This window comes from Strongylocentrotus purpuratus, unplaced genomic scaffold (assembly GCF_000002235.5).
Source record: "Strongylocentrotus purpuratus isolate Spur 01 unplaced genomic scaffold, Spur_5.0 spur5_scaffold_17, whole genome shotgun sequence".
In the NCBI taxonomy this organism is placed as follows: Eukaryota; Metazoa; Echinodermata; class Echinoidea; order Camarodonta; family Strongylocentrotidae; genus Strongylocentrotus; species Strongylocentrotus purpuratus.
This window is the reverse complement of record NW_022145602.1, coordinates 15,015,071-15,033,718: the sequence shown is the minus strand read 5'-3', so window position 1 is coordinate 15,033,718 and position 18,648 is coordinate 15,015,071. Positions and strand designations below refer to the sequence as shown.

The window sequence follows — 18,648 nt, the reverse complement described above, 5'->3', positions numbered from 1 at the left end:
CTATTTTATCAAAAATTGTCACCAAAATGATAAACCCTTTTTGATACACTGCAGTATTTTACCCATAACAATATCAGAAAAAAGAAAAACACTCATAGGAAGATCTAGTAAGTATTGAATCACTTTTGCAAGTTGTCAGATTTAATCCAACCAATCAGTAGGGCTTTGGGGAGAAGTCCCCTATTTAGCTATTACAGCAGCAAGTCAAAGTACTGTCTAGTAACCACAGGCAATGTCATCTTGATGTCTCTACACTGTGACGTAATAGTGCTATATTCGGCCTTGACCTCTACCTTCCAGTCATTTTGATTTTGGGTGGGGCTGCCTGAAAGAGTGACAATATGATCTAGGTCGACAGAATTCTTGATCTTAAACTAATGAATTTGCAACTGGAATGAAACTGTTCTGCAAAAATGCAGTGTTTGAGTTATTGTGGAGAGATATATTATTTTTTTTTGGAATTGAAATTTGTAAAATTCACCATGTGATGAGATAAAAGCAATACATTACCGGTACATAAGAAACCTATATAATAGATTCATTGAGCAACATGCTTCTGCTGAAGAGTAAACAAGTCTTGTTTCTTGCATATTTGTGTATATTATTGTAGCCTAAAGGCTTGCATTACTCAACTTGTAGGGCTTGTGCTCCAGCGATGATCGCTCCGTGGTCATTTGCACGTTCTGATCAAATTTGTAACTGACCCATAGACTATTCTGTTAACCTAACACCCAGGCAGGGCCCTTACTCTAAAATGTGTTAGACAAATTGTAGTTCATAGCAAATGTCGCCATAGCAAATGTCAAATAAAAATTATTCAGGGATGCCAATTTTCAGGCAATAGCCTGAATTCAGGCCCTGGCGAGTTATTTTCATATCCTGGCGAGTTATTTTCAGACCATAGTTTAGGCTTTCTTGTGTAAAAAATAGCTCATTCTAGGTGATTTTCCGGCCCTCTGATTAATTCTATCTGGCATCCCTGATGATTATTACATAGCTCTCAGAGCCACAATACCTAACTATTCCTTTTCTCTCTTTCTCCCTTTTGTTGTTGTTGCAGTGGTTAAATGATCAAAGGTTCATCCAAAGACTAGTAGACCTCATAGACACAGAGCAGTCGGAGGACACGCATAGCAACGCAGCACAGACCTTGTGCGATATCGTCAGGCTCACTAGGGAACACATGTCACAATTACAAGAATGTGCGGATAACGATCCTTTACTCACAACAATAGAAATGTAAGTAGTCCTTCGTATTACCCACTTCCAAGATGTGGTGGGCAATTATTTATCCCTTATAGCTTTTTAGTAAATTTGATAATTTGATCATAGTTACTGTTGAGTTTCGAACTTGAAAACCCTTACAAATAGTGTTATTATCGTCTAGTGCCATTATCTTTAAAAATCTTTCTTTATTGTTCAATTTTTTGTTTCATTATCTTGCAGGGAAGAAACGGTATCAGAGTTACTAGATCATATATTCAAGCATACAATGTGTCCTCATCTTATTCGAATTGAGGGGCTTTTTCTACTGAACCGATTTGTTATTTTGCACATTGTCACTGTACTGTATACTATTGTTTGATTTGGTCTGTTATTTTGCACATTGTCATTGTATCCATTACTATTGTTTTATTGGTTAATTATCTTGCAGGGAGGAAACAATATCAGAGTTACTAGACCATGTTCAATGGTAACAAAATAATTTGTTTATTTTGCATATCCTCATTGTATCTATTACTATTGTTTTATTGGTTTGTTATCTTGCAGGGAAGAAACGGTATCAGAGTTACTAGATCACATGTTCAAGGGTACGATAACAGAGTCAGCAATAGTCAACGGTATTTCAATTCTACTTTCATTATTGGAGTTCAGGAAACAAGGGTGAGTACTTCTCAGTTAATCTTCATGTAGAGAATAACTGTTACAGTGAAACCTGCTTCAGCGACCACCTGTTCTATAAAGACCACAAGTTTTATTTCCCTTCAATAGACTTTGCCACTGATACATGTGTTACAGAAACCTGTACATAAAGACCACCGCCCATTTAGACCACTTTTATTGTCTCCCTTGAGAGGTCTTTATAGACAGGTTTCTCTGTATTTTAAGCTACTTACCACTCTAATCAAATACCCAGCATGATTGCTAACAAACAATGTTCAAGAATATTTCTTGTACAGTAGTATAATAGGTTGCGTGCGTGGTAAAATTTGATTACAATTACTTGGCTGGCATTAAGTGTTATATGTATATTTAATTTACTTATGGGTCCAAAATGACAAACCTTCGGATCCTGCTGTATGGATACTTTGGCAATTGAAAAGCAATAATGCATGTTTAATTATTATTTTGGTTTGTGAGCTGCCTTAGTAACGATTTGTAGATAATTCACATTTCTGTGAATTTATCTATATTTTTTTAAACGAAAAGCAATCGTACATGTTATTATTATATTTTATTTTGGTGAGCTGCTATAGTATCAATTTTTAGATAATTCAAGTTTCCTCTGAAGTTATATGTATTTTTTCTTTGATTCTACCAGGGCTGCATGGGCATTGTCCTTTGGTCCAGACGGTCAAGAACAGATGACCCAGCTGGACGCTGAGAGGTTAGCTAGGGGGGTCAGCGGTACACTCAAGGCAGTCGTCAGTAGATTAGCAGATATGCAGCAGTTATTAGAAGACCCGCCCGGGGTAAGCGATTCAACATGGTCTCAGAAATAAAACAATTTAAGACGGGTTTAAACAAACAAAATGGTAAATGTCGCGTATGGTCCAGATTTCCGAAAGATTTATGCCTTGAAAGTTCAATCAAGGATGCTGAAGACGTTTAAGATCCACAATTTAAGACAACAAAATAATAAACGTTGCGTATGGTCCATATTTCCGAAAGGGTTTATGCCTTGAAAATTCATGAATCGTAGATGGGGAAGGGGTTAGCTAGGGGGTTCAGCAGTATACTCAAAGCAGTCGTTGGTTGGCAGATATGTATCAGTTAGACGACCCTCCTTGGGGAGACGACTCAACAAATTAAGACAACAAAATAGTAAATGATGTGTATGGTCCAGATTCTTGAAAGGTATATGCCTGAAAAAAGAAAGATTTATAGATAGGGAAGAGATTAGCTAAGGGGGTCAGTGGTACATTCAAAGTAGTCGTCAGTAGGTTACGAGATATGCAACAGTTTTTAGATAATCCTGCTGGGGTAACTTAGCTATACTTCATCGCTGTCGGAGAGATTCTGGGAATGTAATCGTACTGTTAGGGATCTGTTATGGTTCAGTGAAATACTGTAAAACAAGAACTTGCACAAAACTTTTTTGAATCTTGTTTGTGGTCCAGGGCCCTGTTTCATAAAACTTATTATCAATATTAAATGCCATGATTTCAGTAGCTTAGTTATTGTAACTTGTTAATTGAAAACGAGTTTTCATGAAACAAGGCCCTGATTTGCATAAGTTTTATTCCTAAAACAACTCCCACCACTTATTTGTGAACAGCTTCATTTGGTGAAAATGCCCAATGTTTCCATATTGTTAAACATTTCATTTCAAAGTTGTTTTGGCTTTACTGTAAAAATAATAATAAAAACGGTGCTTATAAAGCGCTTTCCGCCGAAGTCTCTAAGCGCTAAGGTCCATTATGTTACAGGCAGCTAGATGACTTAAGTTCTTAAAAGTTTTAATTGTGATTGCCAAATGGACAGAGAACATTAGCACTCTACTGAATGTTTAGCTCAAATTTTGCATTTTTTTATAATTTTAAAAATATTTTTGAACAATCAACTCCAGAAAGAGGTTGTTAATAATTTGCATATCTGTTATTGTTGTTGCTGTGATTGTTGAATCTCATATTAACATTTTCCTTTTTGTTCTTACAGAGAAAAGAAATGTCAACGACAGTAGGCAAACTGGAGCCACCCCTTGGTAATGTTAGGTTACAAATCAGCAAATTAGTCTCATCACTACTCATCACTAATACAGCTGCTATCAATGCTGAACTGGCAAGACTAGGCACCATCAAGAAATTAGTCGTAAGTTCAGTTTTTTTTCTCCGTATACATTTACTTTGGGGAATGTCCAAGGTATTTGGCTATTCGGTGTCCAAATAAATTACCAAGCTTGTAGGAGTTTAGAAACATAAGTTGAATTTAAATTTGTAACTTCGTTATATATTTGGTCTGGGACCCGTTTCACAAAGTCTTTATTCAATGACAAAGGACAAAAATCAGTGACAAATCTGCTGATAACCAATCAGAAGCAGATTTCAGTAGCTTATAACAAAAACTGTCATTTGTCACTGATGACAAGTTTTGTGAAATGGGGCCCTGATGTATGCTCTTGTAGACGTATGTGCTACATGATCACACAATTTCTTTCACAATGCAATCGCATGAGCATTTATCTTTACAGGTAATCTTGAGCTCTGGTATGGGCATCGTATGTCAAGAGAACATGGCTATAATTCATTCTGGATTGTTTATCCTGCAGTAGATTGATTGTTTGAACCAGTAAAATCAAAACAACCTCCCACAAACTTGCTCAAAATCATCTTCAATAAAAACCACAACTCTCATTTGCTCATGGTGACCTGTGTTAAGCACATTGTGTCAGGCCGACTTACCCGGATTTTCTTATCTTTCTATGCTCATTACTCTGCCCCTATACATTTCCTACTAAAATCATTTGACACATGTCATTCATTTGTAATCTTAAACATTTAGTGTAAGTTTGTTGGATTCTGTGAGAATCAGTTTCTATCATTACCAGAACTCAAAGCTTATCTTTCAACAGCCAAAACAAAATACAGTATTAAAGCCACACTGTACTACTTGTAGCTACTTGCTCCCTCTATATAGAAACAATGCCTCATCGGTGACCATTGGTCCCCTATGATCCTCTTTTTCTTATGTCAATTGAGAGCTGAGTTGATGAGATAACCACCTGTCCAGTGACCTTGCAGGGTGGTCTAATCCCTGCTATAAACTAGTACAGATGAGCTTTAAGCAGCCACAAAAATATAGTATTAACGTATCTCTTCATCTCTCTCTCTCTCTCTTTTCCTCCCCAGGATCTCTTCTTAACGTATGCATGGAATAACTTTTTACACTTAGAGGTGGAGAAGTCAATTAGTACAATCCTTTCCAACAACCCCACAGAGTCAGAAGAAGGCAAGACGCAACATCCACTCCTAGTACATGTGAGTAGTACCCTGGGCAGCGTTTCACAAAACCTAAAGTACAATTTCGCCCAGACGAAGGGGCTCTGTATAATCAATTAAAATCAATTAAGGCAGTCAAATTGAGAGAGGTGGTCTGTAAACAAGCTCCTGTAACACTTCTCTGATTGTAAGAATTTTGTGCTAGTGATTTATGATATGAACATATAAAGCAGGGCTCTGTTTCATAATTTTTTTTTTAATAACAACTGCCACGGATCTATGGGCGCATTCATGCTTGATTTTGACGGCCAGAATCAGGCATCTGTTACGCGTTTAGTTTAAAAAACGATTGTGTTCATGCTCACTTTTGTAGAATCACCGAAAAACGGCGATCACGATCGCTGATCGTAAACTCACAAAAAGATGCGTTTACAATTTGTAAACGCGTTTAAATGGGGTCAACGCACTGACCTCTAGTGGGTCTACGTAGCATGCGCACACAGGTTTGCGAATCCAGCTGAAGGCCACCCAAGGAGAATTGCCTGGAGAAGTGAGCATGAACAGTGCACCGTGGAACTGCGATTACGATGAGCGTTACAAATCGCTCATTCTGCCTTCAAAATCAAGCATGAACACGCCCTATGACAAATCTGCTCACATCCAATCCAATAATAATATTAAATATTTAGGAGCGCTAAAAACAATAAGTACCATAGCGCTTACAAATACAAATATATGTAAAGAGGACAAGAAAGTACAGTACAGGAAGTATATCACATAGATCACTGGGGAAAAAGGTGAGTTTTGAGGGATCTTTTGAAGGTGGCAAGACAGGTAATTTCTCTTATGGAAAGAGGGATGCTGTTCCATGTCTTTGATGCAGCTACTGCCAAGCGTTTTTCAGCTGCTGAGAGTCTAGATTTGGGAATGTTAAGTTTACATGTGTCGGTTGCTGAACGAAGATTACGAGCTGGTGTATATATTTGGAGGGTGTCATTAAGATATTCAGGTGCCAGATGATTGAGTATTTTAAAAGCATACAGACAGAATTTAAACAGAACACGTTGGTGGAGAGGTAACCAGTGGAGCTCCTTAAGTAAAGGTGAAGTATGAGTTCTTGACCCAAGGCCAAAGATTAATCTAGCAGCACGATTCTGGACAGTTTCAAGTTTCCTTCTATCTTTGGCAGATAAAACAGTATAAAGACTATTGCAGTACTTATTGTTTTTAGCGCTCCTAAATATTCAATATTGATAGCAGTAGCTTATGACAGTTATCGTAACTTGTTATCGATCAATAGTTTCATGAAACATGGCCCTGGTTTTCTTTCAAATTAGCCTTTACATTGTATTTGACCTTAGCTGCACTATAGGCCTGCCTGCCTTCATCAGCTCGAGTTTGGCTGGTTCAACTATCCTGATCGCAAATTGCAATTGGCAGGATGTTTGGTTGAGAAAAAATATCCCAAGAAACCTTTGTCTTGTTTCCAAAATATCCAGCTATTTTAGAAATAGCGGGGCTAATTTGCGCCCGTCTGAGCTAGTTTGTGATGGGCGTATCGGTCTAGTGAAGACGCAATTTCGAACTTCAGCATAATATCCCAAGTCTGAAAATAGCGGCTTATTTGGCAAACTTGAGCTGATGAAGACAGGCCTAATGAGTGATCTAGCAGTACTTCTATGATGATTTGACAGATGAGTGGATTATCTTTCCAAGGATTAATGACTCTTTAGCGCTAACCAATTTCACTTTCAGTTTCGACAAACAACTGTACTAACATTGGAAATGTATAGAGGGGGAAGTGCTTCGCGCTAAAATCTGTTGTGTTATTGTTTTTTTTTCTTGGAAATGTTATGCTATATAACAAATACAATTGTGATAGATAGGTTTTTAAGAGTAGGTTTTGTAAAGCTCAATACATTGCTACGCTAAAATTAGATTGTTGAAGTGAATAGAGAAGTATATTAGTGTCTACCATAGCTTGAAATATATAATGCTGCAAATGGTAATTGTTGTGATACTATTTTTATTCCTGGAAATGTGATGCATTATAAAGGTATGATAGATGGGCTTTTAAGAGTGGCTAGGTTTTGTACAGTCCAATCAATTCCTGTGCAAATATTAGATTTTTCAAGTGAATACAGAAGTATATTAGTGTAGACCATGGCTTGAAGAATATAATGATGCAAAAAAGTCATTATTTTAACCTTGTTAGTCCCCCCCCCCCCCCCCCAACGCTTGTTTCAGTAAAATGTAAAGTCAGATACTTAATGTGCTTCAAAATTTTGCAAATTTCACTCGTGGTCCAGGGGGGTGTTTCACAAAGATCGTAAGTTGAACTTATCTCTAAGTTGGACTTAAAAATTATGGAAAGCCATTAGCATCCATGTTGATTCAAATCATTTATATTTTCTATTATCATAGGAAATTCATGTTCTTGATGTGGAATTTATGAAAAGTCTAAAATACTTGAATATATTTCAAAATAAGGCTACAAATGGCTCTCCATGATATTTAAGTCCAACTTAGAGTTAAGTTGGACTTCAAATCTTTGTGAAACACCCCCCTGATTTGCCTAAGTTCCCTGCAACCAAAAAAGGTTCATCTGGGCCCAATTGAAATCGGATCAATATCTATTTCATATTAAGTTTTGTTGATCCAAACTGTTTATATGACGGCACCCAGATCGCTGAACTTTTGCTTTTTGCCAATGCCAATGCAACAACGTACTTAAGAATTTGATCTATTTTGAGGTGAGGTGATATGTTAACAGCTCCGCACTGTTCCCTCATTCACAGCTGTTCACAGAAAGCAAGCTAATTCCCAAAGTGATGGAGGCATGGGAGGAGAACGACATTCATCAGAAGCAGGGCAGGTCACGGAGAGGTTACATGGGTCACATGACCAGGATAGCCAACGTCCTCACCCAGGAGATGGAGAAAGGTTGCAATAATGAACAGATCAAATCTCTCTATCAAGGTAATACAACCATCAAATCTTTGTTAATCAGGGGGGGTTTCACAAACAGTTAAGTTTGATTTCAAGTCATGCGTAAGTGCCAATGTGCATACGCGTAATCTCATTGGTAGATTACCCTATAGCGCGCGTCCCCTGAGCGCGATCTGACCAATGCGATGTGTCATATACCGCACGCAACTAGGAATTTAAATGCAACTTTTAGTCAAACTTCGCTCTTTGTGAAACACCCTCCAGGGCATCATTATCATAAGCACAAGTTCACCGACATCCTATTCAACATGTGTTCATTGTATTACACATATTTCAATGGGATGTTGGTGAACTTGTACTTATGATGGTTTTGTGAAACGATGCCCTGGGCCCCCTCTTACAAAGAGTTTATATCAATCGCAACTATGTACATAAGAGACAGGAGACTGCAAACTTGCGATTGATTGGAGGACTTGCGGTTCGTTCGTTCGTGTCTCCTTAGATCAAGATTACTGTAATCTTGATCTTCGGAGTAGTTGCTACAACCGGCCGTGTCAGACACGTTGCCCCGGGGTGCGAGATAGGACTCTTGTAGCGTGCCCCCATTTAAAACAATTATGCAGTTACAGTTAACAATACATTTAATTAATAGTATGAAACTATTAAAATTACTCTCATGTTACAGGAAAAAATATTGCATATACATATATTATGAATCAATTGATTTGGTCGATCCAGTTAGATGGCACAAACACGGCACTACTGGACAGAGATCCTAATAATTACAGAGCTTAAAGATAAACTCCAGTACTGGTAAAAAAAAAAAATTAAACGAATCAAACGAAACTTACACTGAATGTTCAAGATTACAAATAAATGACATGAGCCAAACAATTTTGGAAGAAAATGTATACTGGCTGAGTAATGAGCATAGAAAGACAAGGAAACCAAGGTAGTACCATCCCCGACACCATGTGTGTTGTCCCATATATAGCTTTCTATGTGAGTGTTTGTTACTTTACCAAGACTCGGTCAAATTTATTATGATTTTGATGACTCCAGAACCTTGCAGTGCACACCAATACTTACATGCTACATGATCAACTGTTTCTGATCCTTTCACACCTTTTCTTTCACAATGCAATCGCATTACCAGTACTAAAGTTTATCTTTAATATTAGTAATGTACGAAAATATTAGTAATATCTAATGTACATTAAATAGTATGCAGAGTTATGTCTAAATATCGTTTTAAAACCATTACTGTTCAATCAACATCACTCTTCAGTTATGTATACAAATACATGTATCAGTATTCTTCTTGTATTGTATGATTGTTTATATACTTTCATTATTGTTATGTGTTGCTGTCAATAAATTCAAATTCAAACATGTAACCTACATGTTTTGTACATACAGTAAAAGCACATCTCTAAAATGTTGATTCTTAAATCCCACAATTCAATTTCACTTTAATTATATACCTGTACAACTGTATGGTTATCTACAACCCAGTGCTTGGGAAAGTTCTTTGTCCTTTGCCATATTTACTATTTCGTGATTTATGTACCCTTGACTATGTTGATAGGTATATAAATACTTCAGTATAAATGCATCTATCTACAGCTCATCTAAATCTTGCAAGCAAGCATTCGATATCTATAAGCATTCCATCATTTTCCAGAATAATAAGAGAAAGGGAACACATGCATGAATTACTTGTATGATATGGTAAGCACATAAGGATACACAAGTTATAGTGATTTGTGAGTATATAATAGACAACAAAAATCGATCAAGAATTATAAGTACAGCAGCAATCTCTTTTTCACAAGTCTGTATGCACATAGCATAGCCAGGGCCATCATAAAATTAACAGGTACCAGTGTGCATGGCCCTTCAAATGTCACTCCCAAGTCCAGACCCCTGATATATATTCTAAATGAGAGCATGGTCCAAACAGATTACAAAAATTGAAACCCAGTACCATCAGCCAGCACCTGTTTGATGGAGTTCAGGCAGTCCTATCTTTTATCATCAAATGCCAAATACACAAAGGTGGCTTATTTGATCCTCAACCTCTCAAGCAAAGTCTTTAAAAATGACCAAAGCTATCCTTTCTAAGAAGAAAATTGTTATATACAATTAAATGTAGCTCAGTGATACAAGAACGGTCTTCTAACCAGGAGGTCCAGGGTTTGAACCAAACCGATGCACTACTGCTCTTTGGTAGGACAGTTAGCCTCAATTACCAAGCATAGGACATAAAAACTTATGTACACTTGTTGTTTATCTACAAGCATATTTTTTACTTTCTTAGCAAGCAGGTAAATAAATTAGGGTAAAATATACAATTCGTTATGAAGTAAATTTGTACTGATATATAATTCAGAACATTATAAAATGTTCAATAGACCACTATAATAAGCCAGTTCACGGTTGCAGTCTGAGCATGAGCAGATAAAGGTCATTGCAGAACAAATTTTGAAATACACGGAGACGAAATACTGGATACGTGCTCATGAAAGTTATATAACATTATTCATTCACGCACATTCAGTGCACTCCATGCTACACAGGTGGAAGTATTCTTAGAAAAGGGGGAACAAAGGCTATTTATATAGCACCTCCATCGCTGTGGGAGTGATTATTTAAAAATGTACAAAGTGGGACCTCTTCGTGTTTTGAAGATCTGTGGATATTCGGGGTCATTGCAGTAAGGTGCAAACCGTGAACTGGTCTATTGTATACATGGATACATGGAAGTACAGAAGTGATCACTTTTGACACTTAATTTCAAGATGCTCTGTAATAATTTTTTTAGTCTTGAAGCTGAGCTTCAGAGAACTCCTGAGTAAGAGCCCTATTTGGTCGTAGGATCAGCTGGGCTGTAGGGTAGTTAGCTGCTACCTCTCTCATGGAGTCCAAACAGTCTTCTACTGCTGGAGCGCGGGTCAGCTGGGTACCAAGGCAAGCCACAGAGCGTCGTTTGTTGTCCAGACGGGCTGACCGTCTGACTGGAGTGACCAGCAGGCAAGGAGTGGGTGGAGAATGGCCAATGGTCCGGTGAATCCTCATAAAGTAAGGTGTAGTTTCCTTGAGGCTGTACTTGATGCTCAAATGGGATGTATCCTCTCCAGGTCTCTTATCATCCTCTCCATCAGGAGACTGGTTCCCATCCTCTTCTTCAAACCTCAGGTGTGCTACAGGTGTCTGGACCTCAAGGCATGGTGAGTGCCTGAGACGGTAGTCCACACCAGTCTCTATGGAGGGAGAGTTCCATCTGGTCTCTTCGGATTCCTCACTGCTCATCTTTAGCTTGAGTCTGTATGTAGCCAGGGTGTCCAGGATATCTTTTACAGGTTCAGGGTTAAACTCCACAGCTTCAAACAAGCACTCAATGGCAGACTGGTCTCCACCCTGTTTCTCAGCAATCTTTGCCCTGCACAGCCAATAGCCTGCACTTTGTTGGATGAGTGGAGCTTTGGTCACCATTCCATCCAGCCAGGCTAACATGTCTTCCAATGGGCATCCCTCCTCCAGCATTTCCAGACACTCTTTCATGGTGCCATGTACAGCACCACCTTCACCAGACCGACGTGATCCTTTCCCTGGGGTGTCTCTCCTGTTCCTCCCAAGGTGAGGTGTCCCAGACCTTCTCCTTGTGTGGCTGCCTCCTCCAGGGGTGGTGTGTTGCAGGGACGACTCGTAGCCCAGGAAGTTATTGAACCTAGAGGGTGTCTTACCCTTGGCTATTAGCCATTGCTCCAGTCTTCCTCTTATGTCTGACTTGCTCTTGCTTGGTCCAGGTGTGACCTTGGGTGTGCAGCTGACAGGGATATTTTCATCACATGCCTCCACTGCTGTTGACATCTTGGGCGAGGAGAATCGAACAGACTTCCGACCCTGGGTATGGAGGCTGACATGTGACAGATCATGTGACCTGATAGGAACTTGTTGAGTCATGGCTGTTGTGATTTTATCACTTTTGTTTAGAAGCAATGGGACTTTATTGCCTGCTGCTATTTTTTTGCCCTCATTCCTTTTCACACTATTTGAAAATTGTTGGGGAGTGTTCATCCGGGTTGATGGTGCTAGGCTTCTCCTGCCAGGCTGCTTGTTAATCTGTAGATTACTGAATGTACGTCTCCTATCGATAGCTACATCATGATGGGTTGAAGGGCCTGGGGTATAAAACCTTGCTTGCTTGCTCTTATCATCACTTCTCTCCATCTTTTTCTCAGATTTAGATATCTGAATGGATTTCCTCTTCAATGGATGACTTGGAGTTGTGTGCTTGGACAGCAGTTTTGTCTTTTCTCTCTCCTCTTGTATTTTACTTAGGATAGGCAATCCCTTCTTTGCTCTCCATGCTTGCAGCCTCTTCTCCATGATATCGTTTTCTACCGAACTTCTTCGCCTTTTCCGACAATCAGAAGATTTAGAAAGTGACTCCATCGTATTCCGAAATTATATGGCAGAGTACTTTCTAGCAAAGCAAGGCAGAGATAAAATAAGACAAAACAAATCTCGAAAACTGGCAGTCTTGACTGTTTATGTTTTTGTAATTCGCTCCTCCTTCTGTCTGTCCTGACTTGCGGTTGATTTGGATCAATCGCAACTCTTTGTAAGATGGGATCCAGGTCTAAACAAAGTCTTTTTAAAGTCCCAATTACACTGTGCTATGTTGAAATAGTTGGACCTTCAGCTAGCTTGATTATACTTAATAAAGAGAACTTCCGAAAAAAATAGATAAAGCTATGCTTGGCTCACAATGTAAGTTGTACTGAATGTCAAGTTTAAAGTCTTTTCTTCTTTCCTCAAAGTCTTTTGTCCTATAATTTGTTTGAGAGCAAACACATATATTTCACTGTACACTCAGTGAAGCATGAGAGAGGCTCTATACTTGATACATTTAATGCGCAAAGATAAACAAGTTTGATTGAGATGTTATATTAGAGCTCAGGTTATGATACTCTATTTGTAGAAAATAATGAGAGAAAGCATGTTAAAGGGAATATTCAAGCCCAGGCTATTGTACAGAGAGAAAGAACAAAGACAGGATAAACATACAATTGAAAATTACAACGAACGGAGAGGAAAATAACACAATTTATATAGTATCATATTCTGTAGCAATATGGAAGTATCAGTTCATTTTTAATAGTGGTAGCATAATTATTCAATTCCCTCAAATTTTTAAAGATATTATAAATATACTAGCAGGACCCGTGGAAAATCCACGGGATTCTAGGGGAGGGGGCCAAATAGATAGATAGAGGCCTATGTGCTATCCAAAAAAAAATTTAGATTATCTTTATATAGAGAATTTTTGTCTCGCCTGCGTAGCAAAAAGCGAGACATAGGCGCCGCTTTTCCGGTGACGGCGGCGGCGACGGCGACGGCGACGGCGACGGCGACGGCGACGGCGTCAACATCAAAAACTTAACCTAAGGTTAAGTTTTTGAATTTTTGATATAATTTTGAAAGTATAAGTTTTTAGTCAATGAAACTTTGACCAGAGGGTAATCAAGTATCCCCAATCATGTGAATAGAATTTCAGATCACAAAGTCAAGGTCAAAGGTCATTTCAGGTCAACAGACTTGGACTATGTTGTAGCATCATCATCAAAAACTTAACCTAAGGTTAAGTTTTTGAATTTTTGATATAATTTTGAAAGTATAAGTTCTTAGTCAATGAAACTTAGACTATAGGGTTATCAAGTCTCCCCAATCATGTGAGTAGAATTTCAGGTCACTAAGTTAAGGTCAAAGGTCATTTAAGGTCAATAAACTTAGACTTTGTTGTGGCATCAACATCAAGATTTTCAAAATGCTTCTTCTTCGTTATTTTTCCACGATTTTGATTCTGATTGTTTCATATGATAGGGCTAGGAGGGGGATTTAAAACTTCTACACAGAATCGTGAAATTCATTATCTATGCTAATTTATGCAAATTTATTCAAAATCGCAAAAAATGCTTCTTCTCCTTCATTTCTCGACCGATTTTGATTTGGTTTGCTTTATCTGGTAGAGCTAACTTTGGTACACTAAACTTCTACACAGAATTTTGAAATTGTTCTCCATTAATTAATTATGGTAATTTATGCAAATTTATTCCAAAAATAACAAAAGTTGCTTCTTCTCCCTCATTTTTTGACCGATTTTGATTTGGTTTGCCTTATCTGGTAGAGCTAAATTTGAAACACTAAACTTCTACACAGAATTTTGAGATTTTGCTCCATTGATTATTTATGGTACTTTATGCAAATAAAATGAAATTATGTCCCTTCCAGGGCATCAAATTTTTATTTTTTGACCAGTTCAAAAGTGTTCCACATAAAATTTACGATATTTGTTGTTGCGAGATGCGGATGAGCGCTGCGTCATTGAAGTTCTGGTTTATCATATTGAATTGCGTTATGCAGGCGAGACCGCCGAGAGCGTTTCCCTTGTTATAATATATGCTGTTTGACCATGAATGGCGCATCGTAAAACAAACTATGTCAGATAGGATCTCGATAATTACGATTTATTTGCATTATTATTGTTGTGATTTCAATGTAGTTTCTTGAAAAGACTACATATGCAGAGGCTTGGATTATGATTATGTTGGCATTGTTAACAAAATGTGTATAATTATTTTCAAAGTAAAGATTTTACGCGAAAAATTGGACGGTTTGTGCACAAATTGACTCGACTGTTTGTGGGACTGTGAGCGCAGAATCCAGTGAAAGATTTTTTTTTTTTCGGGGACTCGATCTATATCAAATTTTGGGAAAATTTTTGGGGGCTACTTTTTTATCTTTCGGGGGCTCATTTTTCTTTGGCTAATTTTTTATTAATTCATTTAAAGATGCAGTTTGTTTAGTTTAGTAGCGTAGTGTTACGTAAAAAAGGCGTACTTTCTGCGTCAAGTTTCTACGCCGAAAGTACGCGAATTTTGTTAAACATATCAAATTGTTTGCGTCCATCTTGCGTACTTTTTTGCGTCCCTCAGGGTATAGTAACGTAGGCCAGCGTACTCTCAGCTCAGCGTAGTTGGTACGCAACTCTACTATGGACCCCACGCCAATTAGTGATCGACCTGCCAGTGTCACAAATAAGGCATTAAAAATATGCTCATCTGACCGTAATTGCCTAAAACCCCTGAGCTTTCGGGGGTTCAGCCCTTTGTACCCGTGGACACCACGCCTGCTCTCAAATCGCTTTGAGTTACCTGACACCCCCCCCCCCCCATACTTTAAAAATTGATTTGATGCAAGAACTGTATCATACTAAAAGTATTATCATGTTTTTAAACGACCATGACGACTGTCTGATTTTCTTGTGAAAAATGATTATCAAAATTCAGTATACAACTATACATGGCCAGAATAATCACAATCCAAGCCCAGGTTTCATACATCTATTCACGAAACTATATTGAAGTCGGGGCAATAATAGCAATTTCAAAGTGTTGTTTAGACTCTCCTCACACCACGGATAGGCCTGGCTACTCCGGTCACCGCTACTCCATCATGCTCACACACTCAGCTCCGACAGCACCGCCGACAGCAGCGCTCAACTGCCGTGGCAATACACTGTGGACTCAAGGCAGTTTGCAACTGAACTGTCACGTGAAGGCGTACTATATCACAGATCTATTTGCGCTATTCTTGTTGTGATTTCGATGTAGTTTTCATGAAAAGACCAATAAAACAGAAGCTTGGACTATGATTATGTTGGCATAGATCACAGAATTTGTATAATTATTTTCAGAGTAAAGATTTTACGTGAAAATAGGTCCATGGTTTGCGCCAGTTGTCGCAATCGCCTCGACTCGAATCGACTGTGGTGTGTGCATGTGTGTGACCTGAGAGCGTGTAATACACGTACACTATGGGCGCTTGGCCTACAAAGCATATATCCTATAGAAAGACGCATAACACGGGTCAGCTCAACCCGTTGAGCGTACATATTGGCTACATCCCATCACCCGGGTGAGTCGTCTGTTGATGTGTATTTCTCTTACACGCTACAAAGCGATTCCTATAGCAAGAGGTCTTACTCAGGATACGCCGCAGCCTTTTACAATGAGACTTGCTACACCCGTTGACGCGAGTGGATTCTCGTCCATCGTGTGTCTCTTCGTCTCTCTTTGATAATTAGACAGAGGGCGGGTGCACGCCTTGCGGACTCGCTCTCGCGGGTTCGTCGCCTCCTCGCAATCCACGCCGCCCGCCGTGCTCTCGCCCGCCCGTCCTCCCCGGCACCCCGAAACCGCGTTTAACGGCGTGGACGTCGATCGCGGGGTCGACGTGGCACGCGGGTTACGGGAGACAGGCCTCGTGGAATTGTGCCGCCCTCCCCGCGCCACGGCGGAGGCGGGCGGGGTCGGGGAAAGACGTTTTTGAGGAACCGTTTTGTACCCGTTTGGACCCCCCGCGGCGATTAGTGGTATTAGTAATATAGATTGGAATTTCCATAATTTTTTTATGAGATTGTTTGAAATGATTTGTTTCTCCAAGATTTGTAAAGCACTCTATTTGTTCTTTTCTTTGTAGAATATATCCCCGAGGATGTAAGAGAGAAATGGAGTTCATTTCTAGCTGGCAGTCTAGCAGAAACTAACAAGAGAAATCTAGTTGAATTGGTAAGTCAATGAACATCAGTTGCTGCTAGAATAGACCAGTTTTTACTAACAAATTCAAATTTATGGATGTTTCTTTCCCAGGGACCTAGTGATGGCTTATTCCATTATGTTATTAAAGAATGAACTACATTACTTGGAATCCAGTCTGCATACATTACTTGTTGCTATGTCGGACAAGCCTTGGGCAAGCTTTCAGGTTGTTTCAAACAGCTCTTGTTTAAAAAAGTATGTATACAATTTGAATATGTCAGTAAATCCGTCAATTACTATATGTCTCACTAAGTAAGAAGTGATATTACCCAATGCAGCCAAGTAAAATTTACTTCTTATTTTGTTTGAAAAGTTCAATCATGACCCCCTTCAAGAATGTTGGTTTGGAGCCCTGGACTAGGCTCATCAGAAATTTGGGTATAGTGTTTGGCCTTTGTTGAAGTTATGAAGTTGGTTAATATAGGAAACGTATTGCGGAGCATTTTATCCTCGAACATTCGATCTTTTCATTTCATTCCATCTCATTCCGATTGTTCCCCCCTTCCAGGTCGGGACCCATCCGCTGCATTCGTCAAGTGAAGACGATGATTCCGACTTCAAGGACATCGACTTTGGCAAAGACACCGCTCTTCAACAGGTGAGTCATCAATCCTTCTCTTTAGTACTCACAGACCCATCAAATAAATACTGGAATGAAAAAAATAGAGGGCATAATTGTCCGATTTTATCTTCTGAAGGACCCTTTAAAGACGGCCAAAGTCCAATGCAAGATGAAATTACACTCTGAGCTTTGTCTCTTTCTATAGATAGACTGTTCGAAAATTTAAATGTTATTGTCAGAATAGTCATTTCTTCCAAAAAGATAGTCTTAGATAAATTGGAAATTCATCACTATTGATTTGTACTTGTAGAAGTTTATAGTTATGATTTCATATTTTCTTAACCATGTTGAAATTTGAAAATGAAGCTAAGTATTTTATGTCAGTCCTTATAGTTTTTCAATAAGATAACAGTTTTGTAGGACGTAAGACACTTTAATTCAAGAAAGAAATCCGATTATGCTATGGATGAAAATATTATCAGTTTAGTTACTTTTGTAAATATTGCATCAATTAGAAATGCTTTATATTGTTCTTAGATGCCATGATGTGTGTTAGGGTAGTTATGTTAGGTAGAGGTGACGACCCAATCCTGGGACCTGTTTCACAAAGCCTTTTATCAATGATAAATGACAAAATCAGTGACAAATCTGCTGATAACCGATCCGAAGCAAGGATTTCACTAGCTTATAACAAAGACTGTCATTTATCACTGATGACAAGTTTTGTGAAACAGGCTCCTGTAGATTATAATGTAGAGTTTGAAATGGCCACGAGGTGCCATGGACAATGCATGCCTGACATGTCACATTCAAAACTCAGCCATGCCCCGTCCGTCCCATCCACCCATCCATCCATCACAACTCAATCAATCACCTCATTCCCGATCCAAACCATTGATATGAATTGATGACTTGTATATTGCTACATCATGTATATACATCGTTGCTTGCACTCTTTCAATGGGCAATGGACTCCAAATCCACTCATACAAGGGTATTCCCCCTCCCCCCTCATACAAGGGTATTCCCCCATCCCCTCCCCTTATAAAGAAGAACCATCAGCCCTGCCCATGCCTTTTTTTTGTGCTGTTGTTCAGGGAAACATGAGGATATTAAATTCACTTGTCGATTCACAATTCCTAAGCATCTTACATCAATCTGCCCCACACCTACAGTCAGCGTTTATTGATATAAATTTATTGAAATAAATGATATTTTGAGAGGGGTGCATTAAACCCACTTTCCCAGTGCAACCTTACATGTTTGAGGGCTAGCAAATTGAATCCTGCTTATCGGATGAAGTGATTCCATC

The 18,648-nt window shown here is 38.8% G+C and overlaps 2 protein-coding genes across 5 annotated transcripts in view; one reads left to right on the top strand and one right to left on the bottom strand.

The window, feature by feature from the left end:
* The window catches only part of LOC575241 (serine/threonine-protein phosphatase 6 regulatory subunit 3), a 57,319-nt gene that overhangs the window by 21,244 nt on the left and 17,427 nt on the right, over positions 1-18,648 (top strand). For all 4 annotated transcript variants that reach the window (XM_030987790.1, XM_030987789.1, XM_030987791.1 and 1 more), the window contains 8 exons: positions 1,061-1,239; positions 1,771-1,884; positions 2,543-2,693; positions 3,880-4,032; positions 5,070-5,198; positions 7,958-8,138; positions 16,656-16,744; positions 17,283-17,372. In XM_030987790.1, coding sequence (XP_030843650.1) covers positions 1,061-1,239; positions 1,771-1,884; positions 2,543-2,693; positions 3,880-4,032; positions 5,070-5,198; positions 7,958-8,138; positions 16,656-16,744; positions 17,283-17,372 — 1,086 coding nt within the window. The remainder of the gene's footprint in view (positions 1-1,060; positions 1,240-1,770; positions 1,885-2,542; positions 2,694-3,879; positions 4,033-5,069; positions 5,199-7,957; positions 8,139-16,655; positions 16,745-17,282; positions 17,373-18,648) is intronic.
* LOC105437541 (cytoskeleton-associated protein 2-like) lies at positions 10,756-13,133 on the bottom strand. Its single transcript, XM_011664239.2, has one exon. It carries the CDS (start codon positions 12,564-12,566, stop codon positions 10,929-10,931), a length of 1,638 nt encoding a protein of 545 aa, XP_011662541.1. The 5' UTR covers positions 12,567-13,133; the 3' UTR covers positions 10,756-10,928.